This window comes from Corvus brachyrhynchos, unplaced genomic scaffold, assembly GCF_000691975.1.
Source record: "Corvus brachyrhynchos isolate BGI_N302 unplaced genomic scaffold, ASM69197v1 scaffold10, whole genome shotgun sequence".
Taxonomy (NCBI): Eukaryota; Metazoa; Chordata; class Aves; order Passeriformes; family Corvidae; genus Corvus; species Corvus brachyrhynchos.
Window position 1 is genome coordinate 2548578 of NW_008236180.1, and position 20166 is coordinate 2568743.

A 20166-nucleotide genomic window follows, 5' to 3' on the forward strand; every position below is an offset into this window, starting at 1 on the left:
AACCATTAAAACCTATTTGCAAAAGAATTAGGTTTGCTACCTTTCAGTATTACAGAAAAGCTCGACCAAAATGCTGCAGTGAGTGTTTTTGCCTGACCTCTGTGTCCCTCGTATTAAGATTTCTCTGGAGTGAAGTTTGCGTCAAGCAGACCCAGTTGGCTTCTAGTCTGCAAAGCTGTTAAGTTTAATCTTGTTCCAGTTTAATTTTAATGTCATGGATTGAAATTATATGCGTGGCCATTTTTTTTTTTTGCGAAGAGTTGCATTTGGAACGAAAGCAAAATGGCTCGAGGACGCAAGAGCAATAGCATCAAACAGAGCGACTTCACTAACAGCACCAATCCTCAGGATTTAGAGAGAAGACTTTTTGTCGGCAATTTGCCCACAGACCACATGACTCGTGAAGAAATGGAAGAGATATTTTCAAAATATGGCAAAATCAGGGGTTAGTATATTATCTTATGCCTTTTTGTGGCAGGGATTTCAGTGAGAAATATTGCTTCATGCTTGTCAAATGCTATTTGATGATGATGAGAGGAGTGACCAATGTTGTTCCTAAATAGTGACCTTTTAATGATAATTTTCTCTGCCTGCATTTTCTCTGGAAAAGTGATTCCTTCAGTACAACTCAAACGTAATGCAGATATATGAGCTATGTTTTACCTTTTAGCTCTCAGTGTGATGTCACAGTACTCTTTCAAGTGACTCCATAGCCTCTTAATTAAATCTTGGTCACTTCCTGGGCTGTATTTTGGTCACTGCCTTGTCAGAAGGAACTTGATCAGAGTCTTTGAGCTCTGCATTTTGATCCTGGTGGATTTGATTTTCCCAGGAAGCTTGCATAGTGGTTTCTGGGTAGAGCACAGCTGGTGGGGTTAGCGATGGCCGGGTGTGGGTCAGCACTGTCTGTGGTTGTAACCGGTCTTGCCCTGCTGTTAACTCTTGCAGCCCTCAGCATGTACCATGGCTATGGGTTCGTGCAGTATGACCGTCTAGAAGATGTCCAGGCCGCTCTGGACGGTGAGAAGGGTCGCCTTTATAAAGGGTATAGATTAGGTAAGGAAAACTGCTCCGCGCTCTCCTGACCCCAGCATGCGTTCGGGAGAAAGAGTGCTGTTGTTTTAAAGCCCTCTGGAAAGGTCACAATGTGACACTTGTCTGGCCTTAGTCTCGATCACCTTACTCAGTATGTATTTGCTTCCTGAGTTCCTGCTGTGTGCTTCACCTGCAGTGTGGTTCACCTTGCTGCCTGGGTCTTACCCTGAATTTTTATGTGCTAGTATTTGGAAAGCTCTGTTAGCCTGTGTAAGAAACTGTGCAACAAGTAAGCCTTGGAAAGGGATCATTGAAACCTCCAGCGCAGAGTTTAATAACGTTTGTAAACCAAAACTGGGCTTCATCTTGACATACTCAAAGGAATTGGTCACAGCACTTAGCAGCTAGTTGGCTAAGTAAACTTAGCTGGGATTTTTGCACAAGTGGAGCCAGCCTTTAAGCAGTGCTATAAATACTGGGTGCTTTAAAAAGGATATTTTCATAAAGATGAAGATAATTCTGCTAAATGTGCTGGGAGCAGACTTAAACGGAAATGAATGGTTAGAAATCCACGAGTAATATTTTAAATGCAAGGAAAAAAATTACTTTCAAAGTAAGCCTATGATAATTTGAAGAAAAACAGTTTGACTTTAAAAAGAATGACAGGAGGAATAAATAGTAACCTGTGGGAAGGTGTATGTACAGTAACAAATAAGAGCCTGAAGATGGAAATGAAGGCAAATAGACAAGAAGGGTAGAAGGATACAAGAAGAAATGATGTCCAGCATTATCCAAGTGTAGAGGCTTAAATAGGAACAACTTTGGCTGTTTTAGAAGCTAAGGGTAACTGACTGGCAATGATAAAATTTCTAACTGGAGAAGACCAGTTAATGTTTCTGCTGTCTGTTTTTGGAGAGGCAGGAGGTGTATTTAATATAATTTCCATTTCATTAGCAAAACCAAAAAGGGTAAAACTGCAGCTACCAAAACTAGATCTCTCAAAGAATTAACATCAGTAAGGCTCAGTGAAATGCTGACCTGCCTAGTCTGTTACTGGTGTTTTTCCACAAGCCTTGGAAAACTAGGGAGTTTCCAGGTAGCTAGTAGAGTGCTGCAGGTGAGCCAATAGGCAGGGTAAATGGGATGAGCCTGGCATCAGTGCCTGGGAACAAAGGGATTCTTTCACCTGACACTGGTGAGAAGGCAATTGACTAATGTCCATCAAAATAAATCCTGTCTTAGTTACTGTTATAGTACTGCAAGCTCAAGGGCTGGAAGCAGCAGTGTTGATGTACAGATTGCTGTAAGGTGTTTGATTTGATAAGAAACAAGAACAGTTGAAAACAACAGAGTTAAATGGATTTAGAATCTAGAATGGAGTAGATGTAAGATAGATGGAATTTCTCAGTGCTTTGAGTGGTGGTCTAGAAAAACTGAGTCCTGGCCGTACAGTGCTTTTATAAGTGACTTGGAGAAAAAAACATGTTTTAAAAAGAGGATGAAATAGTGATGATTGACTCATTGATGGTGAAGGGACCTGGACTTCCTATCCTGGATGCAGACAGACCTGAGCTTTAAGTGAAGCTGACAGGGAAGGTCTGCACCCAGCCAGAGTGCTTTGGTCATCCTTGGCTGTGCTAAACACAGGTGTGCAAGTAGGGAGGCTTTGGTACCTGTGGGATTTTGCTGCTGGAAGAGTTCTCAGTTTTGGTATGCCTGATTCAAAAAGGATAATGCTGAATTGGAAAAGCCTTGGAAAAACCTGACAGAGGTTTAGAATTAAAGAATGAGCCCTAGTAAAAACCTCAAGAGAAAGGAGTGATGTGATCTGTATGTTACAGACAGACCTGGAGATCAGGGAGTTTTAGTGTAGTAGGAACAGGTGCGACAATGCCTTAAATGTGAATAAAGTCTTTTCTCTAACAGCAGAGTAATTGGCTTCTGGAGTAATTTATTGGATCTGTGGTGGTTTCTGTGCTCTGAAGACTTTTAAATTGGAATTGGATGTTTTGCTAAAAGATAAGCACTAGTTCAGTGCCACTGCTGCACTTGAGATAGGATTGTGATTCCAGAAGTTCCTGTCACCTGTGTTTGTTCAGAAGGTTAAACTGTGTGATTACAGTGGCTCTGTCATCTCAAAATCCTACAGGACAGAAGACTTTTTATTTGGGCTTTTTTTTCCCGAAGTTTTGTCAGTGTTCAAATACTTAACTTGTAAATGCTGTTGGCATTAAATAAAATGTTACTAAATGTGTTATTTTGCACAAGAGAAGGATCCCTGTCAAATTTTTTTTTTCTTCTAGAAAAATATTTTTGTGCAGATTTAAATACATTTTTAATTTGAAAGAAATGTATGATACTAAGTGTAAAAATCATAATAGGTTTCTTCAATGGCATCTTAAAACAGAAAATAAAAATAATCTTAAACCAAAGAAAGCAGCTAGTGTCTTGCTTAAAGATAACACTTGACTTTAAGGGGAAAAATTATCAACTAAAAAATAAATGCAAAGAGAACAGTTACTTCAGTTATGCTGCCTTAGTAGTAAACATAATCGTTAATAACACAATAAGGTAAAAAGTTTTGGGAGGGTTTAAATCCAGTGTAGCATTATACAAGTATTTCCACAAATGCACAGAAGTGTTTTCGTATCTTTAGTAGCAAAACCATTTCAAGAATAAATGTCCTTCAGATGTAGTTTGTAACAGTAGACCCTGCAGCTGTGTGTGATCCTGGAGAGATGCTCTGGGGTCCTGTGAGTGGTGTTATGCTGCAGTTGTAGGTAATGTTCAGATTGTACTTGCTTCTCTGCCCCCACAGAGAGGCAACATGCTGCTTGATTGACATCAAGAACAAAAATTAGACCTGATCCTTTAATTACAATTTTAATCTTGAAAATAATGAAGGATAGTTTGGGATGTTACAGAAGATATTAAGACTGAGTGTGCCTAAAGACATCATGGCATGTTTATATTCTCATGCAAGAGCTTTGAAAGTAGTTAATGCAAATAAGTCATCAGAAATGTTAATTGTTGATAGATTCTGGGGGAGCAGATACAGCCTAGGTTTGGGTTCTTTTCCTTAGAAGGTTCTCAGTAAAATGTCCAAAGTCACTTATCTGTTTGCTCTTGCCCCCCTCCAGTGCATTATTTAATCTCCAGTCAGCTGTCATGGGAGGCTTTGAGAACAGTGGGGGTCCCTGACAGTTCTGGGCAACTTCACTTTTGCTGGTTGAGGACAAGATTCTGTTTCTTCAGCTCTCTTACTTCTTGGTGTTTCCCTTCATGGTGTTTTTCACGGAGATGCTCAGAAGCCAACCAATTTTCAAATTTCTGATCTGTTGCCTCAGTTTGCATCACATTAACAACGGTGTTTTGAATGCACCATGTTGACTTCATAAGGAGCCTGTGTTCCAGGCTCCCGGATCCGTTTGTCAGTGGTGGGGGCTGTGCACCTTAACACTGCAGCAGTCCCTTGGAAGGCAGTTGCACGTGTCCCTTTGAGAACCCTTGGATTATTTCTGACAAGGGTACCAGCATGCTCCGCTGAACAGGACTGGCTGTGATCTTAAGACTGTGCTGGCCATCATTCCTTTCTCGGAGGTTTTCAGACTCTGCTTTTTCTCCTAGAGTCCATGAGTCGCTTTCTGCTTGCTCATAGACTGCAGAAGAAAGAGATTCTCTTATGGAAGAAAGAGTCTGGATGTAGGCCTGAACATGCAGGGTTAAAACTTCACCCAAGATGTCCACCCTATTTTGAAGTCAGAGAAATCCATGAAATTTTCATTATGTTGTACTATCTAAACTTAATAAAAAATTGTCAAAGTGACAATGTCTCTCTGCTGAATGGATTTCCTTGCACCATCTGGATGTTGTTGAGCTTAAGTTGCTTTCATTTGAATTGTGCTGATGATCTTTTTTTTGTTTCATAGCATTGAACAGATGGGTTGATTATTCTTTACAGATATTAATAAAGCAGTGGAAAGAAGAAATATGAATAAGGCTTCATCAAGGTCCAGTCCGACACGAAGGTAAAGTACCTGGAAGCAGTGAGTTATACTAGGAATTCAGGCCTTCAGGGCATGAGCCCAGCGGCCTGTGCTAAATGTCTGTGTCTCTTCCCTACTGCCACTTCCCCAGTCAAACGGTGATGCTCCAGCAGGAAAGTGGCCACTCCACTTCTGAGAGCCCTTTTGGCTCTGGCACCTTGGGAGGCACGAGGGAAACTCTTGTGTCTGCTGCCGTTACTGCAGCCCTGCATTTGGTTTTGCAGCACAGGCTGTAAGAGACTTGGGAGGAAGAATACACTTGATGTTTGCTCCTGCCTCCAAGGATCAGAGAAGCCGAGGCATATCTAGAGAATGCAAAGGGGCTGCAGCGTTTCCAGTGCTCTGCTGCAGAGAATTTTGGGGTCTTGCCTCTTCTGATGTTGAAAGCTTCCAATGCTGCGATGAGACTGGAAAAGATCACTTGAGCGACACACAAGACAGAGCAAACGCCTCTTGCACGGTCCTGTCTGCCCATGTGGTTGTGTTATCAGTGCCTGGAGCCAGCCCACTTTGTGCAGTCACTGATGTCTCCTCCAGCTTCTGGCTTCCCACCCCTCAGTGGGCACAGCACGTTCAGCTCCTTCACCTCCTCTGTGTGGGCAGCCACAGGCAAGGGGAGAAGGTATGGATTGGCCTGTCACAGGAAGATGACTTCAGTTTCCTTTCCACAGCATCACTAGGAAGCACACAAATACATGCTCCAGTGTGGCTTGGTACATGGCATCCACCCTGTGTGCCTCTGCTGTAAAGCTTTCCATGAAAAGCCATGGTGCTTGTTGGACTTGAAGGTAATCAAGGTCCCACATGTCTGGTGTGCTTTACTAACTTGACCTGTTAAATTACCAAAAATGAGAAAAAAGTGCAACTAGCAAGACATCTACACAATAAAGAAAAAAAAAAGCCCGGAGAAGGAGTAGCTGCAATTCTTGGCACCATCTAGGACTTCTACATGCTGCACTTACCCTACACAGGGCCAAATGTGCTTGCAGAGACCAGTGTGTGGGCATCAGGCCCAGGAAGTGCTGGGATTCCTGTGGCAGATGTAGCAAGTCTTGGGCCTGGGATGTGCTCGATGCTGGTGAGAGTACCCTGGGAGTATGTGAGCAGTAGGCACTGATGGCACATCTTTGGCCTCAGTGCCACCAATACTGCAGGGGTGAGGGGCAGGCGTCTGTACAATGAGCGTTGGTCCTGGGACCACACTGCAGAGGGACAAACAGCAGGCACTGATGCCATGGGCATTGCAACCTGTGCCATCCTGGCTGTGTGCAAGAGCAGGTGCCTGTGCCACAGTCCTAAGGAGCACTGGAGGTGCATGAGCCGTGGTGCTGTGAACCCCAGGTTGTGGACCGGACAGCATCCGAAGGCTTTGGTGCTGCTGTGATAGGCACTGGATTTCAGCTGGCACTGCATACACTGTGGACATCCCATGTGGTTAGCACCAGGTCCCAAGCAGCACTGTGGGCACAGGCGGCAATGGGGTCACGGTCATCAAGTCCTGGGCATGGCTGTGGACGATGGACTCTGGACCACACTGTGGCCTGGGAACAACAGCTGCCAGTGCCAGTGCTGCAGAGCCCCACGCTGCACCGCATGCAGCAGTGCTGGGCCAGCAGGGCCGAGTCCCCAGCAGATGCAGGTGGTGGTGCTGATGCTGCAGGAGTCGGACCATGGTGACTGAGGTGTGGAAGAAGAAGGTGGAAGCTTTTCCTTTGTGCTGCCGTCTCCCTTGAGCAGGGAAGCCATGCAGGCACAAGAGCCGAGGGTACCTGTGCCACATCTCTACTTCTGTCGCAGTTGTGCGTTGTTCATTCTGGATCTATTTGTCTCTGCGGATAATGAATGTGGCCTGTTCTGGTCACCCCCGCTCCAGCTGGAATAAATGTCATATGCCAAACAATTCCCCTGCATCTGGTTGTTTTGCTAAATGGTCTCACAGCTATGGAAAGTTCAGTGATTCAATATCCATTAGAGCAAGTCAGAAGTTTCCCCTGAGCTTCTGCCATTGTTCATTGTAGGTTTTGGGGGAAGGGGGCTATGATGTGTCTCTCACAGGATGTGGTTTCGATGCAGGTCACAAACAAAAAGTGGATTTATATGTCCAGGAGGCTGAAGGAGTTTACACCTGGTTGTCTGCAAATTCAGTATGTCACTTTGAGGAGGAGCCTGTGTGTGCTCTTGGTGGCATCTCTTAATTTCTCCCAAAACCTGCTTTGTACCTGACATGCCAACAGAGGATGCCAGCACTCTTAGGTGTTCCTAGCACAGCTGGGTGTCTGACACCAGAATCCTTGCACAGACTCTGCTCTTCCGTCTCATTCCTGTTGCTCTGCCTGACACCAAACTTGGGCTCATCCACCTCATTCTCTCCACGTGATCACTATGTGACTGCACTGCAGTGGATGCAGACTCAGGTTCTGCTTATCTTTCATAAATTAGATTAGGCTGTTTGAGGACTGTAAAAGCCATGTCAAGTATGGGAAATAAAAAGATTTTAAAAGCTGGAGTTTTTTTCCTGATGGTTGTCAATATATTGGGGCAAAACCAGTCCAAACACATGGAGCTCTGTAGTTTCTCTGCAAGATTTTTTTTAATGTTTGGTTTTGACTACAGTGAAGTTATGGTCTTCTCTGGAAAACAGAATGCAACCTGGAAAAAACCCTACTACTTTGGGAAAAGATGAAGACTGGAGCATTATTCTTCCTTCCCTCTCAAGACTGCAATACAAAGTCTGAATGAGATGGATCATTCAGAACCAACAGAGAAGCCTTTTGTGGCCACTGAGGATGTGGTGCTGGTTGGGTTTAGTATCTTCTTAACATGGGCCATTATAAACACAAGACTGGCTTTTTACAGAAATTATCCCTCAAGTCCAGGACAAGGCTATACCTGTCTTTACTTTCTGTCAGCAGCACAAACCCAACCACAACATGGAACCTGCAATGGCTTTGCTCATAAGCTACTCCTTTTTTAATCCTGTGCCAATAATGTTACTTCAAGTGTTCTGCTGTCATTGATGAGTGAATTTAATGGATCCCTTGAACACTCCTGGCTATCACATATTTGTGGGTATTAGCCTACATCACCTTAAATTCTCTCAAAGAATTTGCCAGACATGATTGATAGATGAGCTATGGCTGATGTTGGAGGTCAGAGGCCTTGAAATGATGGTTTCTGAAGTGCCCGTTCACTTCATCCACAGGTGCTCTACACTTAGTGATGCTCCATTAAGGAGCTTTCTGGGTCTTGTTTGGCTGTGCTGAATATTAGAATTAAGAACCTTCTCCAGACTGCTTCAAAAATATGACTTTTGATCAATTTTTGTTGTTGTGGGATAGGAGGGAGGATACAGCTGCTGTGAAAGGTCGCTTTGGCACCTCAGGTAAGAGATCTAGGGGTAACTGTACTCGTGTTGTTAGCAGGCTAATGGAATTTCCCTGGTGTTTTCCTCAGAGAGCAATATGCCTACGGGGATGGCCGAGATGCCAGGCGCGACCGCTCCCCTCTTCGGGGGAGCCCACGGAGAGACCCCAGAGATGGCAGGGATGGCAGGAACGGGCGAGATGCCAGAGATGCTCGAGACATTCGAGCTAGAGACATGCGTGATACCAGAGACCACAGGGACCCACGGGACCTGCGAGACCCACGGGATATCAGGGATCCAAGGGACTTGAGGGACCCACGTGATGTTAGAGATCTTCGCGACCCACGGGAGCCACTGTATGATCGATACAGGGATCCGCGGGATATGAGAAATGCACGAGATGTGAGGGATCCACGGGATATGAGAGATTCTCGGGACCCTCTGTACAGGTAAACTCTGCAGGATCCTATTTGCCAAAATGATGTTTTTATGGCATTTCTGCCACAATTGTTTGAGGTGTCAGGTGTTTAAGCAAATCACCCTGGCTGGGGACAGTTGGGTGCTGCTTCGTGTCCTGTGGGGAGCGGATGGGTACCTCAGAAATTAAACTTGGGGGAGGTCTGTGTGTGATGCGTTGGCCAAAGTCGCTGCCTGAGATGGTGCTGGAGGAAACCCTGTGCTGCTTCTGAATGTTGCAGACGAGACGAATCTTACGACCGTTACCTGCGCCTCGAGGACTACTATCGGCGCAAGGACGACTCCTACTACGACCGCTACAAGGAGCCAGAGGGTGAGTACCTGTACCGCTTCAAAGGGAGGGTGCAGGAGTGCTACGGTTGTGGTGCTCTGGTGCTCTGAGCAGGTCTGAAGGGTGTCACTCCTTCTGTCCCTGCGGCTCATTTCAGACCGCCTGAAGCGCGAGGAGCGGCGCCGGGAGGAGCTGTACCGTCAGTACTATGAGGAAATCAAGAGACGTTTTGATGCAGAGAGACCCGTGGATTGTTCTGTGATAGTGGTGAATAAACAGACAAAGTAAGAAAATAGTTATAATCAGTTTTATTATTGCATGGTAGAAGAGAATGGATTTAAACTTAGTCCTGCCTTGAGGCTCTTTGTCTTAGAGGTTGCTCTTGAAGAGAGTGGCTTTAGAGTCCCCAGAAAGCTACCTCTCCCGTTTTTCTTCTGGGTACATATGTTGATGAGATGAGGAAATGTATCTTGTGCTTTGCTTGTATTTCTGCCTTGTAATCTATTGCTATACCTTCTCCGATACTTTTATATGTACTCTCCATATAAGCCTACGATTTCAACTGGTTGTAGGGGCCTGTACTTACTTTTCCTGGATAGCATGATACAGAACTTAGGAATATGGGCCAACCAGTTGACAGTACAGAGCAGGGGTCAGGGTGGATTGGGGGGTGTTCGTTCAGAGTTCCTGCCAGATTGTTTCCTAGGCCAGACACCAGTCATTGTCATTAGTCCAATGTGCAAGAAATACAAAATCACTGCTGAAGGCAGTTGTGGATGGAATCGAAAGTAGGTATAAGTAGTAACCAGGGTGATCTCACATGGCTGTCTGAGCACTTAATGAGTTAACGGGGCAGGCACTCTTTTGGGAACAGGAGGTACACCTGGCACAGTAGTAGAGGGCTGTAACAATGTCACCAGTCTGATGTCTGTATCTTTACAATTAAATATGCTAAAGAAAGGAAGTAATGTCAATAAATCACAGATATGGCTTGTAATCTGGGGAAAATGTTTGTCAGGGGGGATGTTAAAGCTGTCTCCTTCACCCTTCAGGGAAAATATCAGGAGTCGCTTTTCTTTACTTTGCTGTACATGTGGGGCAGAAAGAGACAGCTGGCGCTTGCCTCATCTGCTGGTAGAAAACGGAGCAGGAAATGGGAACAGCAGAAGCAGTGAAACTAGAAATAAACTTCTGATGGAGTTGATTACCTATTGGAACAAATCTTGAGAGGAAATTTTAGATCCTTTATCCCCTGGTGGCTAAAAGTCTTTGGAAAATATTCTAACAGACCTCAAGTTATTGTGCTTGACACAAGAAGAATTTTTTTGTGTCAGAGGATCAGCTTAATGTCCCAAGAATCATTTGGTTGTAACAGCTACAAGCCTTAAGAGTTGGAGCCTGCTCATAAATCTTGGGTATTGACTGATATCACCTGCTGTACACCTGTTGAAAGATGACTCCTGAATGCCTTAGATACAATCATTTTACTTGGAAGCTCTTAAAAAGATGGTTGAAGAGGGGACAGTTTTGGTCTCTTACAGACTTACAGACTTTGCCTCCAAAGACAATAAAATTACCCTCTTTCTTGAGGTGTGGGTGCACACAGACTGAATTCCTCAGGCTTTTTGTGCAGTCAGTATTGCAGGTTTGGTTCTAAGTACAGTAAGCTTAAAAAAACCCCTTGGTAATTTAAACTCAGCCTTGTGAGCTGTGGTTTGTGCTTGGAAGGGGAAGTCTGTAGCAGGGTGTACAGGAGCAGTGGATCCAGAGATGCTGTGTTGGCAGTGGGTTAGAGCAGAAAGCAGCTAGTAGAAAAGAGCAGGCCAATAAGGAATGAGGCACGTGTGATACTGAACAAAGCAGGAGTAAATGAGTTCCCTAGGTGGGCTCCTCTGCTCTGTACCCCTTGGACCTCTTCTGGCGTAAATTTCTTCCCCTGATGAATTCAGTTGAAGCACATTTATGTGTAAACAAATTTGTAATAGTGTAAATCTCTTTGCAAGCAGTGTTTCTCAGCTAAGCTAAGGCTTGATTTGTAATTTATTTCAGCTGAACTGAAATGACTGATTCAGATCAGAATAAGGGCTTTTATATTGCTATAATGGGATTGCTTTAGTACTGTCCTGGTAAACACCATGAAGCTGGGCAAGTAATCAGAAAAGCAAATCTGAGACAGTGGAAAGGATGCAAGTGCCAAGGTTTCTGTTTCTGTATGTGACTGACTTGTTAAACTGCTGGCTTTGCTTTGTGGTAGGGAGTACGCGGAGTCAGTGGGGCGGAAGGTGCGGGATCTGGGCATGGTAGTGGACCTGATCTTCCTCAACACAGAGATGTCACTGACGCAAGCCCTGGACGATGTGAGCAGAGGAGGGTCTCCTTTTGCCATTGTCATCACCCAGCAGCATCAAGTTCACCGTTCTTGCACTGTTAACATCATGTTTGGCACCCCACAAGGTACTGAGGTCTCAGTAGGCTGGGAACTGTGTGGTCATTCTGAACCTTTCTTTCCGGCAGAACCACACAGGACAAAGTTCATCCTTGCTGTCACATAAGCAGTTATTAATGACTTGACACCATGTCATAAATGTGAATATCATTATTTACAAGCTTCCGTAATACTCTATTTGCCTCTTGTCAAAAGGAATGTCTAATTCCTGCCAAGAGGGAATCTCGGCTGTGTTCTTGGTTCCTAAAACTGCCAGCTTCTGTAATACCAGCCCAAGTCACTCTACCACTTGTTGCTTTGCATCTCAGGGCAAGTCATGGACCCCAGGGCTGCGCTGCTCTGGGAGATCTCAGTAATACCAGCCCAAGTCACTCTACCACTTGTTGCTCTCAGAAGGAGCCTGTTGGGAATGTGACAAATGAAAGGACAGGTTTTAAAATCCAATGTGATTTGATAAGGATTTGGTAAAGGTGGAGATTTGATAATGAAACTGGGAAGAGTTATGAAAAAATAGAACCTACAGAGTGTTTGGGTATACAGGCTCCACCTTCTTAGCACCTTTACACTTGTCACATCACTCTGCATCGCCTCAGGGTGTGACTTAGTTGTTGCATGAGGGTGGGTGTAGGTACTAAAAATGCCTTTTCAGAATGTGATTGCGGAAAGCAGCTGTTGCTCTCGTCATAGGCCTGTTCATGTAATCTGTCAACACAGGTGACTGGTTTGATGACAGCTGAGCTTTCAAAGGTTGTTTCTCCCTTGCTGTGTTCCCAAGTAATGTTCTGTGAGTTCATCTGGAAGAGGAAATGTCTGAGTGCACAGTCAGTGTTTGGTGTGTGCTCACTGACTGGAGAAGCCGGGCTTTTTAACATCAGATGCAGATGTGATAGGAGAGTTCCCTCATTTCCTGCAGACACACAGCTCACACACACTGTCACCAGGCTTCCCACTGCCTTTAGTTTTAACTCTTAACTCTTTTGCTTTAACACCTGTTAAACCTTTGGCGTGAGGCCAAAGCTTCTTTTCATCACTGGATCTGCCAGTGTATCAGACCTGATGGGAACCCCAGTCATTAGCTCATCCACAGCTCATTCCAGAGATTAAATATGCTCACTTCAACCGCTCGTGGCCACCTTTGCCTGCATGTTTGTTTCAGGGAAGTGCTTCACAACTTGTACAAAGCCTAATGTTAAAATGAACCCAAGTTTCCTGTTAGGAGGAAAAGGCTTGCAGGATTTGTTGTTCTGCATCTGTAAAAAAGACCCTGCCCAGAGCTTTGGGCACTTTTGGGAAGGTAAAGGCTCTTTTGATTTCCCAGTTTAAATCTATGTTCAGGTGAATGTTTATGTGTGTGCTTTGGGAGGTGGAAATAAGGACCTCAGAACTCACCACTGGAATTGCTCATTACTCATTGTATCACAGAAGAATTTGATTGCTGCTTATTGCCTCAGAGTGGTGAATGTGAGCACCATGTGACACTGAGCCAGTGCTGCTCCCTCCACAGCTACATGTGCACATGAGATGTTAAGGCACTGGCAGTACAGAAACAAAAGTATTCCCATGGCTGTCCTTTTCTGGGAAGCATACAGCCTTCAGAGGGCAAGTTTTGGATCTGTCCAAGTGTTTAGCAGTAAAATGACTGGGACCGTCTCATCTTGGAGCACCGAGGATTTATGTGAGAGGTAGAGGGAGCTGCTTTCCTTTTAACTGGTGAGAGACAAGAAAGACATTTCTGGGCTGATGGGATGACTGCTTAGAGCCCTCAGCTGTGGAAGGAATGGCTGGCCTTGCTGGGTGATAGCCGTGGGCCTTCTGTTGGCTTTGGAAATGTAACTGTTCCCATGTGCCTGCACACACACTCCCCGAGCAGTTCCTGCTGCTAACTGGGCTGTGCTGGCAGGTGGGAGGAACAGCACCTCTGTCAGGGTCACTTTGGGTCACTCAGAACGTTTCTTCCTTCATGCAGAACACCGCAACATGCCCCAGGCTGATGCCATGGTGCTGGTGGCAAGAAATTACGAGCGCTACAAGACAGAGTCCCGGGAGAAGGAGCGGGAGGAGATCGCCCGGCAGGCTGCCAAGATGGCAGACGAAGCTGTTCTGCAGGAGCGGGAGCGCCCACCCCCCATGGAGGAGGGTGTCAGAGGAGGTCACCCTCCCGGGATCCAAACTCTCTTGAACCTGCTGGCAGACAATCGCTATGTGACTGCTGAAGAGATGGATAAAGTCATTAATTACCTGAGAGACCGGAAGGAACGGTTGCTGCGGGGCAGCACTGAACCTCTGCAGGGTGAGTGCCTCAGTCGCAGACAGGGTTTATCATGTGGTTTGTGGCCCTCAGGACTGGGACAGGAAAAGAGTCCTGGGACTGCAGAGGAGTTTGGGAGCATAATATCCTCATGCAGCACCTCATTTTACTGAGATGGACATGTCCTTGCATGTCATGAGACAATTTCATGTGGAAGAGTTTTCATGTGGAAGACCTTTTATACTGGATTCTCTCAGGGCAACAGCAGGACTGCCATAACTGGTTGGGCTGCTACACGCAGTTCTGCAGAGTGGTTTGGGTTCCCAGAGCGGTGCAGCTCCAATCTGAGGGTGGATATTCACTTACGTTGTGTCTTTGGGAGCTGTTTCATTAGTTTTCTTCAGATGTCCCTTCAAGGGCATTTGCAGGGCTTTAACCTTCTTTCCTTTCTTTCCCAGCACCCATGTCAAGACAGCCTTTGGGGGCACCTTCAGGATCATCACTGGGTAGTCAGTCCAACCTTCCAAGTTCTCAGGCTCATCAGAGTTCACAGCCTCTGGTCTCTACTCCCTCTGTTCCAGTGTCCTCTTCTACTCCTCAACAGGAGCTTCAAGCAAAAATCCTCAGTCTCTTCAACAGTGGGGCAGCAGCGGTGGCAGCAGCTGCCGTGGCAAACAGTGGTCCCACAGCCTCCGCAGGCTCTTCGGGCAGCACTCCCAACCAGAACTTTGGTAACCTGGCCGGCGGGCAGCCCCGGCCAGCACAGATGAATGCTGGAAATTTAAACCAGCCTCAGCAGAGATTGCAGACTCCAAACACGCAGATTCCTGCTCTCCCGGGCCCTTCAAGAAACGCAGGTCCGAGACCTGGGGCTCCTCCACAACCTCAGCCGCTCTTTGGTCAGCACCAAACCCGCCTCCCTGCGCCTGGCAATGTGCCTGCCCAAAGGCCGGTGTCTTCTGGTATCAACTTTGACAACCCCAGTGTACAGAAAGCCTTGGACACCCTTATCCAGAGTGGTCCTGCACTCTCCCACCTTGTGAGCCAAACTGTGGCCCAGGGGCGAACGGGGTCCTCAGCCCAGCAACCGATGGGTGCCTACCAGCGACACTATTAGAGCTGAGCTGTTGGGCCCATTCCCCTTCCCTTTGCCATTCCATACTTATAGCTGTTTAAGGAGTCTCCCATCCTTGACCCGGGACAGATGCCCTGGATATGCATGTCCTCTCCACTCTGGCGAGAGCGTACCCCCTGCAGCATTGCTGCCAACGGTTGCTGGCGCTGCCCTCCCTCTCCTTCGTCTGGTTAGCAATGTTTGGAGCAGAATGCTCAGTTTTCTCCACAGCACGATGTGCTGAACTGTGTTGGATCATTGGTTGTCTTGTCCCATCCCAGAAGCTGCCACAGTTATTGATCCTGCTGCATTTTCCTTACTCCCAGCACCTGGTGCACCTTCCCATTGAGGTGCAGTCTGGGCTCAATGATTGGTCTCAGTGTAGTTTTGGATTGTCGGTTTTGAGGAATTAGGGGACTGAACAGAGCAGCATACTGATGGGCCTTAGACACCCACCACTGTGGAATGGGCACTATTTTTCTTTGGATTCCTTTTTTTTTTTTTTTGCCCCTTCTTTTAATGGCATATAAACCATTTGGGAAGTCCAGTGATAGTGCTGGCGGCCAAAATCATGAAGCACATGCCTGACCACTCCTCAGTAACCAGGACTGTGCGGTCCATCCGCAGCTGGCCTGCCCTGTCCAGGCAGGGAGGCTGGTGTTCCTCACCTCAGCCCACTCACAGAGACTGGCAGCTGTGGGCTGAGCACACATCTGCAACGCAAGAACTGCCAGCCAAGGCAGAGTTTTCAAATGGTCTGTCAATTTTCCTACCCTGAGTAATCAGTGTTAAGATCAAGCTGGTAAATTTGGCGTGTAAATTTCCTTTTCTTACAATCTTTGGCACGGTTGTTAGTGTAGCTTAGTTGCAGCCATGCTGATGTGCTGCTGGCTCTCTCTGGGAATACCTGTCACCAGGTCTTGGGGGCAGTGCTGCTCTATCAGATATCTCATTGCTGTTGATGGATGTTCGGTCCATCTGAGGAGGAGAGGCAGTGCCAAGATTTGATACCATAATTTTAAATGTTTTTTCAACACTTTAGTAGCTGCAGCAGACAGTGGAGTGTAAATCAGGCAGTGATTCCTCCCCGTGTTTTTAACTGGGAACATACTTTGATACCAGAACACAAAACACCACTTAACTGTGTGGTCCTCCCTGTCATGGCCTTCTTGGAGTCTGTGGGCTTCCTGCAGGGAACCAAGAGACACTAAGAAAGCAGTGGATTGAAGCAGAGGACATTGTTTGTCCCAGGTTGTTTGTGTTGTAGCATTTCTTTTATCTCTGTGCTGTTAACAAGAGGACATTACTTTCTAATAAAAGGCCAGAAAAATTACTTGTTGCATTTTTTGACACTTTAGTACTTCCAGAATACATCATTCCACTGTGTTTGCTGTTACTCTCCTCTCCTGGATAAGCTGTGCTGGAAGCTCCACACTGGATGCTGAGCAGAATGTGTGTGGACCTCACAGGTCCTGACTCTTGTACAGCACTGGGGTAGTCTCAGGCCAGGAGTTGTGGTGTGGCATGGCCAATGTGAGGGGTCCAGAACCTCTCTGGTGACACGTGGTGGGAGGGACAGGTCCGGATCAGTGCCACAGCCAGCGTGAGGTCAGGGCTGCAAGTCCCTGTGCCTTCAGCACTGGCATCCCATGGCTCCATGCTGCCATCATCCCACAGCCAGAGTCTGGACAGCAGTGTCTGTCTGCTGTCTCTCCTCCTGTTAGATCCCTTTCTCCACCTCTACAATCCTGCAGCCAGGTAGAACACTTTTGCTGGGGTGACCGGAAATCTTTGTGAGGTGAAATGTGGGAACTGCATCCCTTCGGAGAGGCTGTTCCTCTCCTTGTGCTTTGCTTCCTCTGCAATCTGCACCCTGTCAGAGTTAGGACGTGTAATGGAAATGGTGCAAAGTAGCTGTGAAGACCTGGAAGCAAGTGAAAAGTCCCCGTGCAAGTAGTGAAGGGTGTAATAAAATCATTTATTGCATTTTGTGCAGACAGGAGTCTAGAAAAATGAATACAGGTAAAGCAGTAAAGCAGTAACAGGGAGCATTCAACAGCTGAGGAGCCACTCCTCCATGAACACCTGCACAGAGAACACGGGGTCTGCACCGAGGCGGCCTAATGCACAACACTGAAACACACACAGAAATTAAATGCAAGCCTAATAGGGTTTTTTTTTTTTGGTTTGCAACCTGTTTTATTTACAAGGTTTTAAACTTAATTGCATTGCTCTGCACACAGATTCTCTAAAACACAAAGCATTCTAGGTCACTACATGTCTATTGAAATATTGCACTCGAATAAAAGTCACTTGAATGGACAGAGAACATCTAGCTACAGTGATTAAAAGAGTATTGAATGAACCGACTTCGTGATAACATTCATAACAAATATATTGCACATGTAGCACAGAAAGTGTTGTAACCAGCAAATCTCAGACCTTTCGGTCTTTCTGCTAGTTTTTAGTCCTGCTACACAGAGGAGGGTCTTGACTCTTCTAGTGCAACTCTTGCCCTTGTGCAGTCTCTTGTCCTTCCTCTCGTCCAGCCACAGACCAGCACCCGTCCAGGCTGGACACTGCCTGTGCCTCCTGTCTCTGCTGCCCTGTGGCTTGCTGTCTGTGCTGCGTGGTGGCCACAGTGACCTGAGCTGCCCTCCACAGTGACCTGAGCTGCCCACTGCCACTCACAGGGGCCAGGGCTGCTTGGCCCTCCTGCAGCAGGGACTGGAGCACAGGCCACCAGCGCTGTGTGCTGGCCGAACTTTCCCTGCCTGCTGTGGCCACACTCCAGCCCACCCTCCCATGGGTTGTGCTGCTCAGTGCTGCTCCAGCAGCAGCCTGCCTGTAAAACAAACTGGGGGGTCAAGACCTTCCTGTCTGGAACAAAAACCGGACCGTGTCTGCACATGTGCCAAGGAGGAACTTGCATGTCTACCAGAGGAGGACACTGTCTTCACCACGGTGGAGCGGCAGAAGGGTGCTCCATGGGGAAACTGAACACTCACAGAGGCCAAACGTGCAGGGCTGGGTTTGTAAACTAACATGCAGTGCTGTCTGCTAAAACTGGCCCTCTCCCGCCGACGGCGAGGGGACACGCTGTGGAAACCAGCTCCTGTCTTGCCACAGCCAAACTGCCTGGCAGGGGTGTGGAGCAGCCCTGACTGTCCAGAGCTGTGCCCCTGCTCTTGCTGAAGGATGGGAAAGGGGAACGCCTTTTTTCAGCAGTAGTGATGAAAAGGAATGGCCTTCCTGCTCCCTGGGAGAGCCGGGACCATGCCTTTGCCGTCAGGGTGGAAGTGGTGCTGAGGGGAACGGGATCCACTGGTGATGCTGGGGGGATGAAGCAAACCTGTCAGAAGTGTGCCCTGGCTGCTCTCACCACTGCTCTGCAAACGTCATTCCTGGCTGCCCTGTACCTGCGGCCAACGGAGGAGCCTCTCCCTGATGCTGCGAGGGTGGCTGCTGTCTGCAGCCTCAGCAGAGGCTGTGTATAACCTGCCTCTGCCCTCTGCCCTGCGCCATGTGCCAGGGCAGGAGGGGACCATGCTCTCTGCCTCAGGCCCAGCAGCACAGGGGGCAGCAGCCAAGCTGCAATTAGAGGGCGACTGCAGGGAGCAAGTGGCATCTTGTGAAGAGGCAGAGCAGTTGGCAAGTGCTTGAGGCCCAACAACATGGTGCTAACACATGAGCTGTGTGGGCAGGCTGCTGTGCCTCCCCCGCTGCTGCTGAAGTGCCTCAAATAATTTTGGGAGGCTGGAAACAGCCCGTCAGCTTGTGTGTGGTGGTATAGGGCCAGCTCCAAGGGGCAGAGCAGCTAGACATTGGCAAATCCTGGTTCCCATGGGCTGCCCTTCCCAAAACTAAAGGAACTTTTCACTTGCAGACCCCTACCTGCTCTTCCCACAGCTCCCAGGCTGCTGAGGCAGCAGCAGGACTGGAGAGTGCTGCCCTGTGCATCTGCACAATTCATCAGCCCTGAGCTCCTGTGCTGAAGCCAGATCTCAGCTCAGCCTGACAGTCCCCATGTAAATGCTGAGCTCCCCATGCCTGTGGGACCAGCTTCCACAGCAGCATCTGTGACACAGACCAGCAGCCACACAGGCAGCTACCCTGGCAGAAAGTCTGGCTGTGACTGGGACTGCTCTGGAGAGAAGGGAGGCACTTCGGGAGTGATGGAAATGTAGGAGCAAGGTATGAGCAGGCACAGACGTGCAGCTGGGGCTTGGTTTTGGTCTAGGAGTGTGTCCAAGTAGTATCTTATAGCAAAAAAAATCCAACATCAAAAAACCCACTGCTTTTTATCCAAGCATCCCCAAATAGCTTTGGCCTGGACCTGGAGTAGAGGTGCTCTGAAAGGGAGCACGGGCTGGAGTGGCTGGTGCCGGGGAGGGGTTTCCTGTTCTCAGGGAGGCAGGAGTCAAGGTTGGCAGGGAGTCAGGTGGGCAAGGAGCTGGGACCAGTCAGGGCTGCCCATGCCAGGCAGGAGGCAGCTGCTGCCTGGATGGACACCCGCGGGGATGCTGTAGCAGCACCAGCTCCCTCTGCGCCTCCTGCAGTGCAGAGCAGCACTGGGGAGCGTCTGGAGGGGCGGAGGGGGCGAGTGCTTCAGCACAAGGGCTCAGCTCTGGCCGGGAACAAAGTGCTGCCCCAGGGCCCAGGCTGGCACAAAGCTGCCAGCGCTGCCGGGAGAGGGCAACTCTTAGCAGGCTGCACTTTGAGTGGAAGCTCAAATCTGCTGTGAAACAAGTTCAGAAAAGTCTGTGACTTCTTTTCCCTGAAAACTCTTAATAAGCTAAATTGAGAAGAGAATGAACCTGCGACCTGGCCCTTTCCCAGGGGCTGCTGGTGGCCGGGGAAGGCTGCAGCCTCCACCACCACTCTGGAGCACTTGGTGCAACGGATGGGCTCCTGGTTTGTGCAGGAGCAGCCCGGCTCAGCTCCCCGTCCCTGCGGCCTGGTGCTAGCAGAGCCCTGCATCTCTCAGAATAGATATAGATCTCTATATATAGACTTCATCTGGTTCTATTAACATAAATATGATCACTTTAAAAATACACGTACTGTATTATGTACACTATGTACATGGGGCTGGGGCGGGGGCCAGCGGCACCCTGCTGCCCTCGCACCGCTTCCTGCGTGGTTCCTGGAACCGTTCACATTTG

The 20166-nt window shown here is 47.7% G+C and overlaps 1 protein-coding gene across 1 annotated transcript; it reads left to right on the forward strand.

Moving 5' to 3' along the window:
• Nucleotides 1-282: 282 nt before the first annotated feature.
• On the forward strand, nt 283-16334 carry NCOA5 (nuclear receptor coactivator 5). Its single transcript, XM_017733201.1, has 9 exons — nt 283-445; nt 949-1056; nt 4997-5063; nt 8535-8894; nt 9144-9235; nt 9351-9477; nt 11448-11647; nt 13606-13929; nt 14346-16334. The coding sequence occupies exons 1-9, from the start codon at nt 283-285 to the stop codon at nt 15002-15004; spliced, it is 2100 nt and encodes a 699-aa protein (XP_017588690.1). The 3' UTR covers nt 15005-16334.
• Nucleotides 16335-20166: the final 3832 nt, after the last annotated feature.